Here is an 18477-nt window from a genome sequence, read left to right as displayed (position 1 = left end):
GTGTATGAATCTGCGATATGTGATATGTTGATATTCTTTAGTTATTCTGCCTACCTCATCAGTTGCAAAAAAGTAGGTGACAAACGTCGAGGTGGGAACTTTCATACATAGTCCGACAAGTTACGTCCAACCAAGGCATTCGAACATCATTCAAACACTAAATACCAAGAACGGTCACAGCTGTATTTATATCTAGTTCCGACTCAGTACAGTAGGTACAATCAGTGTTGAACAGAGCGCTCTGCTAGTGACGCTCACGCGCGCACGGGCACTACGACGGCGAGCTGGTGGAACACGGCTCCCAGGTGCTGCAGGTCGGCGCGGACGGTGGCGCGGGCGGCCAGCGGCAGGGAGGTCACCAGGCCCGTCAGCGGCCGCCGCAGCTCGGCCAGCCGGGCGACCAGGCTCAGGTGTGCTGCGGCACAGACACCCAGAGGTTGGCGGCAGGGCGCGGCAAGCGTCACACGGTCTCAGTAAGGCACAGCTTGATCATCCTGCACCTCCTCTTTGATGGTGGAATTTTGGTGGGAAATGCTTCGTCCATGTCTTGGATAACACTTTAGGCAGCGTTTTGATGAACTTCGATTTTTAAGACCAAGATGCTGAAGAATTCTTTGGGTAGTTACTCCATATTCATTTTGCAATCACTGCCTGCCTTTTTTCACCGTTTTTGGCACGACAGTTTTAACAATGTCAAATATGTATTTTCACGTGAATGATAACAAGGAAGCTTTAATTCTCTATACAAATGCAAACCATAGGTTGACTTGACATGTGTCGAATATCACCCTAATCTATATTCTTTTTGAAAGGTCCTAATTTCTAAAAGAGTTCAGTGGCTCGTGTGCCCATGAAATACCGGAACTGTCCATGAACCTCCTTGGTCTCAATTGGAACCCTTCGGTGTTTCGAGTTTCTCTACCTCATATCACTTCTCGACTCCAGAAGTTTTCATAATTGAGCCTTGCTCGGTAAGCATGTCCGTTTCACTCACCATGCCGTTTATCCCGTTTACCCCCTCCAATACTCACCGGCTTCAGGGCTGAGCACGGGCAGACCGAAGTCCTTGAGGATGTTGAAGATATCCACGATGATTTTCTCGAGGCCGCTGTCAATGTCGATGTGTCCGTGCTCGATGGCCTCGATGTCCTTGATGAGTGTGTCGATGTCGGCCTCGGCCTGCTGGACCTGGGCGTCGGTCAGGCCAAGGATGGGTCCCAGGGTGTTCAGCAGAGTGTTCAGCATGCTCTCCAGCTGCGCCAGTAGGCCATCCAGGTCGGTCGGCGTGTCGTCGGCTGCGAACACACAAAATCGGTAAACCTCACGTCGGTACAAGAATATAAAGAGAAATGGAACCAGTTTCGAGAAGCTCGCATTTAATCATTCAAATTGCGTCGCTTCTGCTTCTGTAGTGTCATATCAGGACCAGCGCTTACTGGGGAGAGTATCGTCAATGCCGAGGGCCTTGAGGATCTCGATGAGGTCGATGACGATGTCCTCCACGCCGGTGGACACGTCCACGGTGCCGTGCTCCAGCGCCTCCACGTCGGCCACGAACTTGTCGAAGTTGGTGACCACGCCGGCGATCTGTTCGTCAGTGAGTCCGAACAGCGGCCCGAGCACGGGCAGGTACTGGTCCACGATAGCCTGCAGCTCCTCCAGCAGCTGGTCCAGCGTTGACGGCGTGTCCGCTGTGAACAGCCGGAGAGGAACGTGGGGTTCGTGCGCCTCCGGACCACTGAAAGCAAGGCGTTCTTAACCTTTTCGTAACTTAGTTATGTGATTAAATTATTTGCCAATGACATTATGTACCGTTGTAATTCATGGGAGGCGTCAATTGTCAGGCACTACTATTTTATCCCAGCATCCCTGGACCATGGGTCCTAACGACAGCATTAATTCGTTAGCGAACTGTGAACCCCATTGGACTGAGCTGCAAATGTGTGTGCGCTTGCACGTACTGGTGAGTCCGCCCTTGCGCTGGCTGGTGGGCACTCCGAAGTCGCCGAGAATGACCAGCAGGTCGGTGAGGATGTTCTCCAGACCGTGGTCGACATCGATGCGACCGTCGCCCAGATCGCGGATGTCGTTGATAAGAGTATGGATGTCGGCCTCGACCTGCTTCGTTGCGTCGTAGTCGAGACCGATGAAGGGCCCCACGATGTCGAGCACGGCGTTCAGTCCGTTCTCGAGCCAGAACAGCACCTCGTCGAGGGTGGTCGGCACGTCCGTGGCTGGCGAACCAGGTGACATTGTCGACATCCATGCGTCACGTTTGCGCTACATATATGTTAAGAACACTAGCAAAGCGCTAAAAATGATAATTTAATGAATACAGCGTAGTTTTCTTAGGAACTAGAAGTGGTTGAAGGTAATTTCCCAGCATATTTCACGTTGATTATTTAGCCAACGTCGTCTTTGAAGATAATTTTACTTTTTAACATGCCACTAAACGACCGGTTATGTGGAACTCACAGGGGAGGGTGACGTCGACGCCGAACGCCTCCAGAACGCGCAGAATGTCAATGCAGATGTCGATGACACCAGTGGCGATCTCGATAGTGCCGTGCTCCATGCCCTTAACGTCAGCGACGAACTTGTCGAAGTTCTCGATGATGGCCTGCGACTGGGCCCAAGTGAGATCCGTCGCGATGGCAATGATGGGCAGGTAAGTGTCCACGATGTGCTGCAGCTCGTCCAGAAGCATGTCGATGATCGTTGGAATCGCTGAAATCAAACAAAAATGTTGGCTTATCTGCAAAGTTCGGTACCTATACATGATGGGGGCGATTCATATCAATAGTATCATTGATCCCGACTATATCTGTTTTTGATTAGTAGTTTATCTGTTCTTCTCCAAGGCAATCATAATTGTATTTTGCTTGTCTACTTTTATGCGCCTTACCCTTACGTAGGACTATAGGTAGACGCATCAGAATTTGAAGTATACAATTATAGTTTGACAGTTCAACTTCAATACTCTTCTGATGACGTGGAATACGTCTTGACACTAACCATCATCACATACTAATATACATACTTGTGGCCTCCACCTCGGATTTCCTCTCGGACTGGACGCCGAAGTCGTGAAGGATCTTGACGATGTCGGCGAGCACCTTCTCCAGGCCGCCGTCGACGTCAATCTCTCCGTGCTCGATGGCCTCGATGTCGAGGATGAGCGTGTCGATGTCAGCCTCGATCTGCTGAATCTGCTCATCGGTCAGGCCCAGCAGCGGTCCGAGGGTGTCGAGCAGAGCGTCCAGGGCAGCCTCGAGCTCCTTCAGCAGGGCGTCAAACTCGGTCGGAGTCTCGTCGGCTGAAGATAGAGAACAAGAGTCAGGATCCACCATTGATTGAATTTTAGTAGCAAACGGAAAGATGTTCGTACTTTGTGAATTCTTTGCGCGGTCGTATTCGTTTTTGAATGACTTACTGGGCGCGATCCAGTCGATGCCGAGGGCCTTGAGGATCTCGATGATATCGGTGATCATGGCCTCGAGTCCATCGGTGACGTCCACCTGTCCGTGCTCGAGAGCCTCGGTGTCGGCGACAAACTTGTCGACGTTCTGGACGACGCCCTGGATCTGTTCGTCGGTGAGACCGAGCACCGGTCCGATGATGGGCAGGTAGGTGTCGACGAGAGCCTGGATCTCCTCCAGCAGCACGTCGATCACAGACTTGGGCGCTGGGGGCGGTGCAAGTTGACGTCACACATGTATCAGTGTTCCAAAACAGTGTGACGAATGTAAAACGCTGAACGCTGCGTTGTCATGTTCTCTTTCACGAAACTATTTGTAGGAGCATTTAATTGGAGCTTGTATTCTTCGCACAGCTCTAGAATCGATTTGAATTGTTACGGCTGTAACCGTTGTCTTTCATCGAAGAACGGTTGGCCACTCATATTCTCCTTTACTTTTTGAAGTTTACATGCTGGATATATAGATTGTCGTGATGAAAGGGTACAACATCTTGAAATTTTACCCTCACAAATGCTTTTTAACAAGGTTTATGCCTTGTCCTCAGCTCTTTTTTACTCTGCTTAATCGTACGACAATTAAGACGACATATTTTGTTGGGTTTCTTACATACCAAAAGCAGCGGCATGTCTTTCTTTTAAAAACTATGGACTTACTGGTGACTTCAACTTCGGATTTCCTCTCGGACTGGACGCCGAAGTCGTGAAGGATCTTGACGATGTCGGCGAGCACCTTCTCCAGGCCACCGTCGACGTCAATCTCTCCGTGCTCGATGGCCTCGATGTCGAGGATAAGCGTGTCAATGTCAGCCTCGATCTGCTGAATCTGCTCATCGGTCAGGCCCAGCAGCGGTCCGAGGGTGTCGAGCAGAGCGTCCAGGGCAGCCTCGAGCTCCTTCAGCAGTGCGTCAAACTCGGTCGGAGTCTCGTCGGCTGAAGACAGAGAACAAGAGTTAGGTTCCACCAATGATTGAATTATGGTAGCAAACGAAAAGATGCCCGTATGTGGACGCCTTCGCGCGGTCATATTCCTTTTTAATTTAAATGACTTACTGGGCGCGGTCCAGTCGATGCCGAGGGCCTTGAGGATCTCGATAATGTCGGTGATCATGGCCTCGAGTCCGTCGGTGACGTCCACCTGTCCGTGCTCGAGAGCCTCGGTGTCGGCGACAAACTTGTCGACGTTCTGGACGACGCCCTGGATCTGTTCGTCGGTGAGACCGAGCACCGGTCCGATGATGGGCAGGTAGGTGTCGACGAGAGCCTGGATCTCCTCCAGCAGCACGTCGATCACAGACTTTGGCGCTGGGGGCGGTGCAGATTGACGTCACACATGGATCAACAGTGTGACAAATGTAAAACGCTGAACGCTGCGTTGTCATGTTCTCTTTCACGAAACTATTTGTAGGAACATTTAATTGGAGCTTGTATTCTTCTCACAGCTCTAGAATCGATTTAAATTGTTACGGCTGTAACCGTTGTCAGTCATCGAAGAACGGTTGGCCACTCATATTCTCCTTTGCTTTTTAAAGTTAAGATGCTGGATATAGATTGTTGTGATGAAAGGGCTCTACATCTTGAAATCTTACACTGACAAATGCTTTTTAACAAGGTTTGTGCATTGTCCTGAGCTCTTTCTTACACTCACAAATGCTTTTTAACAAGGTTTGTGCATTGTCCTGAGCTCTTTTTTACTGTGCTTAATCGTATGACAATTAAGACGACATATTTTGTTGGGCTTCCTACATACCAAAAGCTGCAGCATGACTTTCTTTTTAGAACTATGAACTTACTGGTGACTTCAACCTCGGACTTCCTCTCGGACTGGACGCCGAAGTCGTGAAGGATCTTGACGATGTCGGCGAGCACCTTCTCCAGGCCGCCGTCGACGTCAATCTCTCCGTGCTCGATGGCCTCGATGTCGAGGATGAGCGTGTCGATGTCAGCCTCGATCTGCTGAATCTGCTCATCGGTCAGGCCCAGCAGCGGTCCGAGGGTGTCGAGCAGAGCGTCCAGGGCTGCCTCGAGCTCCTTCAGGAGGGCGTCAAACTCGGTCGGAGTCTCGTCGGCTGAAGACAGAGAACAAGAGTCAGGGTCCATCATAATTGAATTGCAAAGGTTAGTGAAAGGAAAGACCTTTCTCACTTTGTGAACGTTTTCGCGCGGTGGTATTCGTTTTTGAATGACTTACTGGGCGCGGTCCAGTCGATGCCGAGGGCCTTGAGGATCTCGATGATGTCGGTGATCATGGCCTCGAGTCCGTCGGTGACGTCCACCTGTCCGTGCTCGAGAGCCTCGGTGTCGGCGACAAACTTGTCGACGTTCTGGACGACGCCCTGGATCTGTTCGTCGGTGAGACCGAGCACCGGTCCGATGATGGGCAGGTAGGTGTCGACGAGAGCCTGGATCTCCTCCAGCAGCACGTCGATCACAGACTTGGGCGCTGGGGGCGGTGCAAATTGACGTCACGCATGTGCCATGCAGTAACGTTTGAGGACTATAAGTGCTGAATCTTTGGTTGTTATTTCTATTTGTCGGCGGGTGTTTCTCTTGCTAACTCTACTCGGAAGCATTTACAGGTTATATTCTTCTTAAAAATCGGTCGGTAACTAGTAAGAATTGAACTAAGCAGTTACCAACTCCTCTCGCTATCGAGGAACGGTTTAACAGAACGTGTTTGTGTTTTTTTTTCTAGTTTCTTTTCTAGTCAGGGATGGATTGATGTGTCAAACCGTTCAATGCCATGCAATCCTGCACTTAGAACACACTTTGGATAAGTGCTATGCAAATCCCTCATTCTCTTCTTTTGTTTAAGGCGTATGCTAAATCATAAAGCTATCGAATCACATTATCAGTTGACAGCTTGGTTGACAGTTTGGGCTGCTAAAGACCTAGAGACGTTACAATTGATTCGAAGCAATGAACTTACTGGTGACTTCAACCTCGGATTTCCTCTCGGACTGGACGCCGAAGTCGTGAAGGATCTTGACGATGTCGGCGAGCACCTTCTCCAGGCCGCCGTCGACGTCAATCTCTCCGTGCTCGATGGCCTCGATGTCGAGGATGAGCGTGTCGATGTCAGCCTCGATCTGCTGAATCTGCTCATCGGTCAGGCCCAGCAGCGGTCCGAGGGTGTCGAGCAGAGCGTCCAGGGCAGCCTCGAGCTCCTTCAGCAGTGCGTCAAACTCGGTCGGAGTCTCGTCGGCTGAAGACAGAGAACAAGAGTCAGGGTCCATCATAATTGAATTACAAAGGTTAGTGAAAGGAAAGATCTTCGCACTTTGTGAACGTTTTTGCGCGGTCGTATTCGTTTTTGAATGACTTACTGGGCGCGGTCCAGTCGATGCCGAGGGCCTTGAGGATCTCGATGATATCGGTGATCATGGCCTCGAGTCCGTCGGTGACGTCCACCTGTCCGTGCTCGAGAGCCTCGGTGTCGGCGACAAACTTGTCGACGTTCTGGACGACGCCCTGGATCTGTTCGTCGGTGAGACCGAGCACCGGTCCGATGATGGGCAGGTAGGTGTCGACGAGAGCCTGGATCTCCTCCAGCAGCACGTCGATCACAGACTTGGGCGCTGTGGAAAAACAATTGGGCATAAGAGTCTCGGTATCTGCTCTGTGTAAAAACATATAGCTTGACTTTCCACAGACAATGGAAAATTCATCTGTGTTTCTCTGCCCATGACTTATGTTTTCAATGATTTTGATTGATACGTAACAAGTAAAAAGTTCTTCGCTTTGCATATGACAGTGTCTTATCTAGTTATATATATTTAGCCTCTATTACTTATCTGCCTTTTCCACGAATCTGTATTGAGCAGTCTACTACCTATCGTGTAACACGGGCCGCGACATAGCCTCTTTCACATGGAGTTTTACTCTGTTATCATTAGATCAATACTCACTGGTGGCCTCCACTTCGAGGCTCCTCGTTGAGTGGACTCCGAAGTCGTGGAGGATCTTGATGAGGTCCATGATGATGGCCTCCAGGCCTCCGTCGAGGTCAATCTCTCCGTGCTCCACGGCCTCGAGGTCCTTGATGAGCTGGTCGATGTCGGCCTCGATGATTTGAACCTGCTCATCGGTCAGGCCCAGCAGCGGTCCGAGGGTGTCGAGCAGGGCGTCCAGGGCTGCCTCCAGATCAGCCAGGAGGCCATCGAACGGCGTCGGGGTCTCGTCGGCTGTGAAATGGATAATTTGGCTGCTTTGGTTGTGCTTACAGTTTTTTTATGCCGTGCCCTAGCCCTAGGAGAGCTGCCAATGGTTAATTGTTATGTATAAATGCATTGTTTGCCAGATTTACATGATTTTGCGCTACTCTACTTTATTTTCTTATCGGAAATTCTGTGCATTAACAGTTTGATTCACATTCTGTCTCCTTTCAGCTCCAATGTTTTACTAGCTGATCTGATGGATACCTACCTACCAATGTCACGATGACCCGTAGGATTGCCTTGCTACAGGTCGATATTCATCTGCCAACAGGGACCGCGGATTCAAATTCTCGTAGGGTGTGCAAGATGTGGCGACTGGGCCCCCCACCTCACGCCGGGCCCCTTCCAAAAAGTCAGCGCCGCCACTGCTCCGGAATAAGCCGGTTCTAAGGAAGCGGGGCGGGAAAACCTTCAAAATTGACGGTCGTAAGATGACTGAGCGAGCATCTTACGGTCAGGAGATGCATGAGCAGAGTAAATGCACATGCATGCATGCAACGTGATCCAAATCGATCTCCGATTTTACCAAGCAGGCCCCTAAAGGCTTACAGTGACCTTCAAGGGCCCCTACGGGCCTCAGAGAGACCTTTTGCACAGTTGATGTTGGCACACTTCTTTTTATCATGGATTACATGAATTAGTTTAAAAATAAAACACGGCCGGCGGGATGTTTGGGCCCATCGATTTGGCCCCTATGACCTATGGGGGTCTGGCCTCCGGTCCCCCTTAGCTTCCCCTTTGCTCTACGGTCCACACGCTGGCTTTGGGGCCCCATAAAGGCCGCACGCCAGCTCCTGAGACCCAACGCCGGCAATTCTAAGGGTCACCGGCGCACCGCACACGGTCTTTGAAGGTCCCATAACGGCCTCTGGAATACCTCATGTACATAGAACTAGATGCCGGCAGCGCTCTTGCGTTGCCTTGGGCCAGAATTGGAGGAACGGTGCTGAGGGCACACACCGGGCAAAACCACCGAAACCCAGACTGAGCTTGGACTGAACCAGGAACCTGAAACCAACCGAAACATCCCAAAAATGCTTGAAAGCACGCGAGATTGGTGTGGATATCTACCTACAGTAAGATATGAATTAACTGCACGTGCATAGTTCATGCCCCAGGCACCCCAGTGCAGTCATTTTCATGACATCATGTAGCGTGTGTCTAGTTCTATCAGTGTACCGACTTTTGTGTCGCTAGATCGACGTTTCCCGGGATCAGAGGATCCCTCGTCAAAACCGTTATCCGCCCCCCGCACGCGCAGCTTGCACCCCTCGGATATTATCTCGCCGGAATGTCGTGATCAAATGTATTCTTCTTATGACCTGCAAGTTTTGAACCAGTTAGAGCTGCCGTTTACCCTGCAGGCGTGGCAACGTACGAAGGGGTGCAATCGGCTTGCACGTGCATAGCTCATGCACCACAGAGTTTAGCTCAACCAAATGTGCATTATTTTGGAGGCCTTGCCTGGGACTACCATTGAACCGATTTTGAGGTTGATAGCTTAAAATTTCTTTGAGCCAGAGGACCTCACGTCAAAACGGTTTTCCGCCCCCAGCACGTGCAGCCTGCACCCCTAGCAGACGGTGACCCCACTGGAAACTGGTTCAAGGTGTTAACGATGTGTCCCGCCAGTATGGCTTTGCCCGTGACCTCTGGTTGACCTGTAGCCTTGACAAAAAATTTCGTGTCACCGAAACTTTGAAGCGGAATAGCATGTGCCACGAAGCACCGAGCGAACCGAGGCCAGCACCAAAAGTTTACCTCGCCGGAGACGAATCAAACGGTCCCACTTTCGTCCCGATCGGTCCACCCATTTTGACTTCAGGTCCAAAAAAGCTTGGACAAACTCACATACTCACTCACTGACAAACAGGTTCAGGATCTCAGGTATCTCAGGAATCGGCCTGGGGCCTTCAAGAGCCAGTTAGGGCCCTCGGAAAGTGGCATTATACCCTGAGATAGCTGTGTAAGGCCCTCGGGTAACGGCTTGGAGCCCTCGGGCATCGGCCTGCGCCCCGGGCATTGGCCAGAGGTCCTTGGATATCGGTCTAGGGCCCCTCAAGAGCCGGTGAGGGCCTTCAGAAACTGGGGTGGGGCCCTGAGATAACTGTGGGGGCTTTCAGGTGCTGATGCGGGACCCTTAGGCATCGGCCCCAAGAGGAGGTTAAGGAGGGCAGGGGGCAGGGGCCCTCAAGAGCCGGTTAGGGCCCTCAGAAACTGGCGTGGATCCCTGAGCTAGCCATGTAGGTACTCAGACACCGGCGTGGGACCTTTAGACATCGACTTGGGGCCCTCGGGCATCGGCCTGGGCCCTCAAGAGCCGGTGGGAGCACTAAAAATGGCGTGGGTGGGGTTCTGAGATAACCCCTGAGATAACACTAGAGCCTGTTCACGCCTTCAGGCACCGGTGCGGGACCATCAGGCTCGCGCTGGGGCCCTCGAGAATCGGCTTGGGACACTCAAGCGCCAGGGCCGCATGGGCCCCCACAACGAACTGTGGGTGTGCAAAAATAGGTGTTTGCACACCCTCAGGATTTTCAGGGTGTGCAATTGCACACCCTGCCCCCCGGAATCCGCGGTCCCTGTCTGCCAAGGTCTGCTTGGATGGGCAAGGGTTCAATACAATAATGGCATAGTATGCGCCTTATTCTACATCGCTTATTACCCAGTTTTCAGATTCACATCGTGATTACACATACGCACGTATAGTGTACACTGTACATCGATGTAGTACTATGATGTTCATCGATGATGTACACAATGTAGTGTAGGTATATCGTGATTCTCCCTTTGTGTTGTTGAAATAAAGCTACAAACTGCAATATTTCCCACCACATACCGGAAACGAGCTAGCGTTTCTTTGATGTTACGTTAGTTCCGTGATGTAATCAGGCTTGTTCTTTTGATCCGATCTGATCGAAATCCGTGTCTGCGAAACGGCGGGAGACGGAGCGTTGCGTACCTTACCTACCTTGAATCTTGGAGGTTCGCTGGATGAACTGTTTGCTAGATCAATATTGTCACTGCAAAACAGCAACACCCATAAGATACATTGCACGAACACTTACTGGGCGCAGTCCAGTCGATTCCCAGAATCCTGAGAATCTCAAGGATGTCGTTAATCATGGCGGCCAGTCCGTCGGTGACGTCCACTTGTCCGTGCTCGAGAGCCTCGGTGTCGGCGACAAACTTGTCGACCTGCCTGGTGATCTTGATGGCTTCCAGCTCAGTGAGGCCGAAGAGAGGTCCGAGGAGGGGCAGCCACAGGTCGATGAGCGCTTGGAACTCCTCCAGAAGCACGTCCAGTGTAGATTTGGGGGCTACGGAAACGGCAGGAAGCCTTGAGTATTTTAGTGATCTGGTTAAATACGATAGTTAGATGTCATAGGTATTGTTGCTTCATAAGCTGACTGATGTTGCCTGAACAGCTGCTGGTGAAATTCGTTCGAGTAGCGAAACAATGTTTCAGATATTTTTAAGCTACATGCATCTACGAACGCAATGTTGTCATAGGGATAAGGTTTACAACGTTCGCGGATTCTTTTCAAGATAACGAATGTAGTGAAGTCTTCTTGCTGCACTGTTATTGACTCACTGGTGGCTTCCACTTCGAGGCTCCTCGTTGAGTGGACTCCGAAGTCGTGGAGGATCTTGATGAGGTCCATGATGATGGCCTCCAGGCCTCCGTCGACGTCAATCTCTCCGTGCTCCACGGCCTCGAGGTCTTTGATGAGCTGGTCGATGTCGGCCTCGATGATTTGAACCTGCTCATCGGTCAGGCCCAGCAGCGGTCCGAGGGTGTCGAGCAGGGCGTCCAGGGCTGCCTCCAGATCAGCCAGCAGGCCGTCGAACGGCGTCGGGGTCTCGTCGGCTGTAAAATGGATAACTGAACGCTTGTATCGAAGTCTAGTACGTTTTGCGTGAAAGATGCTTGAGTATTGAGTAAGATATACATAATCCAATGCTACACTTACATTGGTTTCATTTCGCTGCGTAGGCGCTCCAGAGCAGTTTTGTGTAGAGCAGCTGTATTGGGATGGGAATTGGGAAACCCTATATACCAGGGTCTCGAAGAATCCCCCTTTCGATTAGCCCGATCTGCCATGTTTCCAAAGTGTCCCATATGCGTCTCTGCGGAATTTGAACTAGAAGCGCTACGCACTTCTAGTTCTTGTCAAAATTGGTTGTTAGAATTTGCCTTAGGTCATCACTTACTGGGCGCAGTCCAGTCGATTCCCAGGATCCTGAGGATCTCGAGGATGTCGTTAATCATGGCGGCCAGTCCGTCGGTGACGTCCACTTGTCCGTGCTCGAGAGCCTCGGTGTCGGCGACAAACTTGTCGACCTGCCTGGTGATCTTGATGGCTTCCAGCTCAGTGAGGCCGAAGAGAGGTCCGAGGAGGGGCAGCCACAGGTCGATGAGCGCTTGGAACTCCTCCAGAAGCACGTCCAGAGTAGATTTAGGGGCTACGGAAATTGCAGGAAGCTTTGAATCATCCGATACTGTCATGTTTGACTATTTAACTGATGCCGAGAGCTATAGTTTTTGCTTTTTATTGAGGAAAATCAACTGAGCAGCGCTCAGTACACGTAAATTAAATTTCGATTAGGAAGTTAGTCAGCTGCAGTCACACTAGTTTGTTTGCTTTAAAGTGAAAATGTAAACATATCGTTGACAAATTCACTCACTGGTGGCCTCCACGTCGAGTTTGTTCGGCGAGTAGACGCCGAAGTCGTGCAGGATCTTGATGAGGTCCTGAAGGATCAGCTCCAGACCGCTGTCGACGTCGATTTCTCCGTGCTCAATGGACTCGAAGTCCTTGATGAGGGCGTCGATGTCTCCCTCGATGGTCTTGATTTGTTCGGCGGTGAGTCCCAGGAGCGGTCCGAGAATGTCCAGGAAGGCGTTGAGGGCGGCCTCCAGCTCCGCCAGCAGCGCGTCGAACTCGGTCGGGGTCTCGTCCGCTGGAGGGATTGTAGGAGACGGTGAAGCACTGGCATCATCGCGAACCTAGGGAGTTGCTTGGAACACTTACCTGCCAGTGCTGAGCACCCAGTGTCGCGGATGTATGCTTCTGGGTATGCTGATAACTAGCAGACCCAGGAAAGTGTTGCCTGTTTTGTAACGCTCAGTGCATCCCGCTTGTAAAAGGTATCCTTTTGTCATCAATCTCCAGTAACGATAGGTTTCTGTTGTATAATCACACTTTTTGTGATGGTCCTCTACTCTTATACGCATCGGCACTAATTGAAATTATTGAAATACTGTTTCCTTTGTTGCTTCTTCATGACTAGTATTAAAGGAGTTGGCATCATGTCTCCTTACCTGTGAGGACTAATAAGTAAGTTGGTCTGTATTGTTATCAGGAGTCACAGGCATTTCTCGTTGAAGATGCCACTTACTGGGCGCAGTCCAGTCGATTCCCAGGATCCTGAGGATCTCGAGGATGTCGGTGATCATGGCGGCCAGTCCGTCGGTGACGTCCACTTGTCCGTGCTCGAGAGCCTCGGTGTCGGCGACAAACTTGTCGACCTGCCTGGTGATCTTGATGGCTTCCAGCTCAGTGAGGCCGAAGAGAGGTCCGAGGAGGGGCAGCCACAGGTCGATGAGCGCTTGGAACTCCTCCAGAAGCACGTCCAGAGTAGATTTGGGGGCTACGGAAACGGCAGGAAGCTTTGAATCGTCCGATGCTGTCATGTTTGACCATGTAACTGATGTCAAAAATTGTTATTTCCTTTTTATGAAAGAACAATCAATAAGTAGTGGTCCTTGGAAATGAATTTAGATCGGGAAGCGATTCAGATGTTCTCACCATTTTGTGCGTTATTTAGTTAAAATGCTGTAAGTTTTGACAAAGGAACTAAGATACTCGTTGAATCTTGTTCACAGGGGCGTCGACACCGGTCCGACTTTTCCGACTAGTCGGACCACTTTTTCGACTAGGCGGTGCCCTGCTGTGGCTCGCGGGGGCCCCTGCTGCAGACCGCGGGGGCCCTACTGCGGCTCGGGGGGCCCTGCTAGAGACCGCGGGGGCCCTGCTGCGCCTCTGGGGCCCTGCTAGACACTGCGGGGCCCTGCTGCGGCCCGCGGGGTCCCCTTCTGCGGCCGCGGGGGGCCCCTGTTGGGGCTCTCGGGGGGCCCTGCTGCGGCCACGGGGGCCCCTGCTGCGGCAACGGGGGCCCCCCGCTGCGGCTCGCGGGGGCCCTGCTGCGCCTTCGCGGGGCCCTTCGCGGGGGCCCCCCACCGTTGGGGGCCCCCGAGAAAAAGTCGGACCAGTTTTCCTTACGCGTCGACGCCCCTGCTTGTTCAAACATCTAGAAGGGTTTAATATTTTATCTAGTGACGGTATCGACTCACTGGTGGCCTCCACGTCGAGTTTGTTCGGCGAGTAGACGCCGAAGTCGTGCAGGATCTTGATGAGGTCCTGAAGGATCAGCTCCAGACCGCTGTCGACGTCGATCTCTCCGTGCTCAATGGACTCGAAGTCCTTGATGAGGGCGTCGATGTCTCCCTCGATGGTCTTGATTTGTTCGGCGGTGAGTCCCAGGAGCGGTCCGAGAATGTCCAGGAAGGCGTTGAGGGCGGCCTCCAGCTCCGCCAGCAGCGCGTCGAACTCGGTCGGGGTCTCGTCCGCTGGAGGGATTGTAGGAGACGGTGAAGCACTGTCATCATCGCGAACCTAGGGAGTTGCTTGGAACACTTACCTGCCAGTGCTGAGCACCCAGTGTCGCGGATGTATGCTTCTAGGTATGCTGATAATTAGCAGACCCCGGAAAGCCGTTGACTGTTTTGTAACGCTCAGTGCATCCCGCTTGTAAAAGGTATCCTTTTGTCATCAATCTCCAGTAACGATAGGTTTCTGTTGTATAACCACACTTTTTGTGATGGTCCTCTACTCTTATACGCATCGGCACTAATTGAAATTATTGAAATACTGTTTTCTTTGTTGCCTCTTGATGACTAGTATTGAAGGATTTGGCATCATGTCACCTTACCTGTGAAGGCCTGATAAGTAAGTTACCTGCATTGTTATCAGGAGTAAGGCATTTTTCGTTGAAGATGCCACTTACTGGGCGCAGTCCAGTCGATTCCCAGGATCCTGAGGATCTCGAGGATATCGGTGATCATGGCGGCCAGTCCGTCGGTGACGTCCACCTGTCCGTGCTCGAGAGCCTCGGTGTCGGCGACAAACTTGTCAACCTGCCTGGTGATCTTGATGGCTTCCAGCTCAGTGAGGCCGAAGAGAGGTCCGAGGAGGGGCAGCCACAGGTCGACGAGCGCTTGGAACTCCTCCAGAAGCACGTCCAGAGTAGATTTAGGGGCTGAAAGTTATTCAGTTTTCGTGAATTACAGTATTATGTACGTCTTATTCCTTAAAAATAGGTACAACGGATGTTTTCTTACATGTATGCACTTGAATTGCGCTGCTTTTCAAAACAATTGACGGATGCCCCGCTAACACTTCTTGCTCTAATCGATAGAGATAATCCATTCCTTAATTAACGGCACTTCTTCTGCTACATAGCGAGATGTGCGAATGTCGCACGAAGTAGGTACTCCGACTAAATTTAATATACATATTAGTCTAACATGAGATCCAGCTTCAGTAAATGCGTAGACTCACTTGTGGCCTCAACCTCGACCTTCTTCTCGGACTGGACGCCGAAATCGTGAAGAATCTGAATAAGATCAGCGAGCACCTTCTCCAGGCCGCCGTCGACGTCAATCTCCCCGTGCTCGATGGCCTCGATGTCGAGGACGAGCGTGTCGATGTCAGCCTCGATCTGCTGAATCTGCTCATCGGTCAGGCCCAGCAGCGGTCCGAGGGTGTCGAGCAGAGCGTCCAGGGCAGCCTCGAGCTCCTTCAGCAGGGCGTCAAACTCGGTCGGAGTCTCGTCGGCTGAAGACAGAGAACAAGAGTCAGGATCCACCATTGATTGAATTTTAGTAGCAAACGGAAAGATGTTCGTACTTTGTGGACGCCTTTGCGCGGTCGTATTCGTTTTTAAATGACTTACTGGGCGCGGTCCAATCGATGCCGAGGGCCTTGAGGATCTCGAGGATGTCGGTGATCATGGCCTCGAGTCCGTCGGTGACGTCCACCTGTCCGTGCTCGAGAGCCTCGGTGTCGGCGACAAACTTGTCGACGTTCTGGACGACGCCCTGGATCTGTTCGTCGGTGAGACCGAGCACCGGTCCGATGATGGGCAGGTAGGTGTCGACGAGAGCCTGGATCTCCTCCAGCAGCACGTCGATCACAGACTTGGGCGCTGGGGGTGGCACACGGTTTTTGTGTTAATCCTTAGTAGTTTTATGGCTATGGACAATTGTTATCCTTTCCTGGAAAACATGACTTGGAGTTACTGTGATCTCATGGAACTTGAGCATTATAACTAGAAGTATGATTGCCTTGAATTTTATACGTCTCACCTTTTCGGCTCTACCTGATTTTCCATTTCCTTGACATAAATGTCGACACACTAGAATGTTTTGAATCCCTATCTAATCTTTATTTTTATGGTTCACTGACTATCAAAGTAGAGGCTGTACTGATTGACTGGTAATGCTGCAGGTAAATTGGTCTGTAACTGCTCGGCAATCTCGATTTCTTGCACCTTAATTCTAGGTTGTGGATCCGTATTTTTTTCGCTAAGTTGTGTGTAATTTCTAGTCGATTGGTATTATGAGTCATCATTGATTTAAAAAGCTTCATATGAAATCGCTGACGTTGACTTAAAAAAATTTGCAATTAAAATTACATGGAAAGTGACGTGAGTATTCTATTTCAACCAAAAGAACGAGCTGAAAAATGAGTGCGTGTCACTGCTGAGCCGCCGCGCCGGCACGGACACTCACTGGTCTCGCCGAGCTGCTGGTCGCTGCTGACGGCGCCCAGCTGGTGCATCACCATCAGGATCTCAGTGAGCGCCGACTGCAGGCCGGACTCGACGTCCGTGGCGCCGTCGGCCAGCGCGTGCAGCGCCTGGGCCGCCTGGTGGACCGTCGACACGGCGTCGGTCTTGCCATAGCTCACCAGCAGCTGGTCCACCCGCCATTCAGCTTGTCTGATGAGGTTTTTGAGCTCTTGCTGGGCTGCAGTGTGAATTGGTGTATGTTATATTTTTGTGCATATTTAGTACGTTCCATCTACAAAAATTGAAATTTCTAAGCGTAGTTGAGAGTAATAATGGGATGTGTGGACACTGGACAACTGTGGTGCTCCAACGGTCGCCTAGATGTTATGCAGGCAAAGGTCTTTCGGGATTCATCTACACATGTAGGTACCGGGGCTAGATGGCAGCTGATAACATTTAATTTGCTGAATGCATAATGGTCTGTGAAAGCACAAGACACTTTCTATCCCTATGTTTGGTTATGATGATCTTTTCTGAACTCGTCCTTATTACTTTGTTGAATCTGTTTTTACCCCAGGCAAGTAAGCATTCAGATCTAAATGTACACATTCCTTTGCCATTGTGTGAGCGCTTACCGCTCACGGTCGTTCCTGGCTGAGCAGCTCTGGATCGTCCCGCAGTTCTTACCGTGGCTCTGCTGCCGGAGACGGACATTGCTGATCTGCGACTGGATCAGCTTGATGGAGTCGATGACGGTTTTGGCGTGCTTTCCGACATTGTGTGACAGCTGGCGCGGCGGCGGTACTGCGGAACAGATAACAATGGCAGACGATCAGACAGCAGTCCCAGGCGGGCACAGACAGCGGGCAGAGACAGCAGGTACAGACAGCCTTTTCAGACAGCAGGCACAGACAGACAATCCAGAGAGCAGGCAGACGGCAGGCACAGCTAGCCTGTCGAGACAGCGGGCGCAGCCTGACCAAACAGCTGGGACAGACAGCCTGTCGAAACAACAGGCACAGACCGCCTTTTCAGACAGCGGGCACAGTTAGCCCGTTTAGATGACTGAAAGGTCGTCACACAGCACCGATGTTAGTGAATAAAAAAGCCGGGCCATACTTAGGCACTGGTACCTGGGACTCATGCCAATTTCTAAGTCATAAAATCATATTACTTTTTCGCTATCACACCAACACTGACTAAAAGTGTCCCCAAGGCACTGAGAGACTCATTTCAGTTGATGAAAGCAGTCCTTGTTTCCGTGGCTGGTGTTCTGACTGTACGGTTAGGCTGTGCCGCAATACATCGGTGCCAGGCGGAACAGACGGGCTACAGGCGGCAGCGGAGTCGCCTCGGAGCGCGGGTGGCTCCGTGGATCAGTGAGTGGCCAATGGGCGTTGATTAGAAATGCCCCACCACAAGGATAGGTTCGAAGTGACACAGGAGACCATGGATTAGTACAGGGTGGCTGTGTTTCAGTTCCGTGAATGTAAAAATGTGTGGATGGTAATGATCGATTAGTTACGTATTGGTCGGTGGCTTTCGCTCTTACAAATACCGTTCCTGCCGTATAGATGAGTCCACTGCCACGGGCCTGCGCGGCACACACGCAGTCACACTGCCGCGGCTATTCGTCCGCGACCACGGGCCACTCGCGTCGGACCGCCACTCCGACACGACACACTGTGTAGACGCGGCGCGCTCGGGGGCCGCTCTACTTACGGGGCAGCCGCAGGGTGGCCGACGACACCAGGACCGCCAGAAAGGCAACCGCGATCAGCCGCATCTTGGGAGCGCTGTGGGACCGTTCGGCAGAGCTGCGCGCCGCCGCCGGCTATATAGGCGGCCAGCGCGGCCGGCCAGGTGGAGGGATCCCATGGCACGGCCTTATCGGAGCACCTCTGAGACACACCCAGGGCGACGGTGGGG

General features: G+C 51.6%; 1 protein-coding gene across 15 annotated transcripts in view; it reads right to left on the bottom strand.

Annotated features, from left to right (window-relative positions):
- The window catches only part of LOC122391089, a 24640-nt gene extending 6276 nt beyond the window's left edge, over window positions 1-18364 (bottom strand). Inside the window, exons 1-26 of one of the 15 annotated variants that reach the window (XM_043384693.1) lie at window positions 18271-18349; window positions 17236-17352; window positions 16550-16786; window positions 15712-15963; window positions 15318-15593; window positions 14764-15015; window positions 14051-14326; window positions 13096-13347; window positions 12382-12657; window positions 11908-12159; window positions 11288-11563; window positions 10761-11012; window positions 7384-7659; window positions 6802-7053; window positions 6405-6680; window positions 5667-5918; window positions 5269-5544; window positions 4529-4780; window positions 4133-4408; window positions 3434-3685; window positions 3041-3316; window positions 2476-2727; window positions 1962-2234; window positions 1437-1691; window positions 1032-1295; window positions 163-415 (exon numbers count right to left, since the gene is read on the bottom strand). In XM_043384693.1, coding sequence (XP_043240628.1) covers window positions 255-415; window positions 1032-1295; window positions 1437-1691; window positions 1962-2234; window positions 2476-2727; window positions 3041-3316; window positions 3434-3685; window positions 4133-4408; window positions 4529-4780; window positions 5269-5544; window positions 5667-5918; window positions 6405-6680; window positions 6802-7053; window positions 7384-7659; window positions 10761-11012; window positions 11288-11563; window positions 11908-12159; window positions 12382-12657; window positions 13096-13347; window positions 14051-14326; window positions 14764-15015; window positions 15318-15593; window positions 15712-15963; window positions 16550-16786; window positions 17236-17352; window positions 18271-18334 — 6375 coding nt within the window. In that variant the 5' untranslated portion in view covers window positions 18335-18349 and the 3' untranslated portion in view covers window positions 163-254. Of the gene's footprint in view, window positions 1-162; window positions 416-1031; window positions 1296-1436; window positions 1692-1961; window positions 2235-2475; window positions 2728-3040; window positions 3317-3433; window positions 3686-4132; window positions 4409-4528; window positions 4781-5268; window positions 5545-5666; window positions 5919-6404; window positions 6681-6801; window positions 7054-7383; window positions 7660-10760; window positions 11013-11287; window positions 11564-11907; window positions 12160-12381; window positions 12658-13095; window positions 13348-14050; window positions 14327-14763; window positions 15016-15317; window positions 15594-15711; window positions 15964-16549; window positions 16787-17235; window positions 17353-18270 lie in introns of those variants that run through there. The other 14 variants (XM_043384688.1, XM_043384698.1, XM_043384702.1 and 11 more) reach the window with 14 other exon arrangements.
- Window positions 18365-18477: the final 113 nt, after the last annotated feature.

The sequence above is a fragment of the Amphibalanus amphitrite genome, unplaced genomic scaffold (genome assembly GCF_019059575.1).
Source record: "Amphibalanus amphitrite isolate SeventyFive unplaced genomic scaffold, NRLGWU_Aamphi_draft 000421F_arrow, whole genome shotgun sequence".
Classification (NCBI taxonomy): domain Eukaryota; kingdom Metazoa; phylum Arthropoda; class Thecostraca; order Balanomorpha; family Balanidae; genus Amphibalanus; species Amphibalanus amphitrite.
Note: the sequence above shows the minus strand (reverse complement) of the source record. Positions and strands in the feature narration are given on the sequence as shown.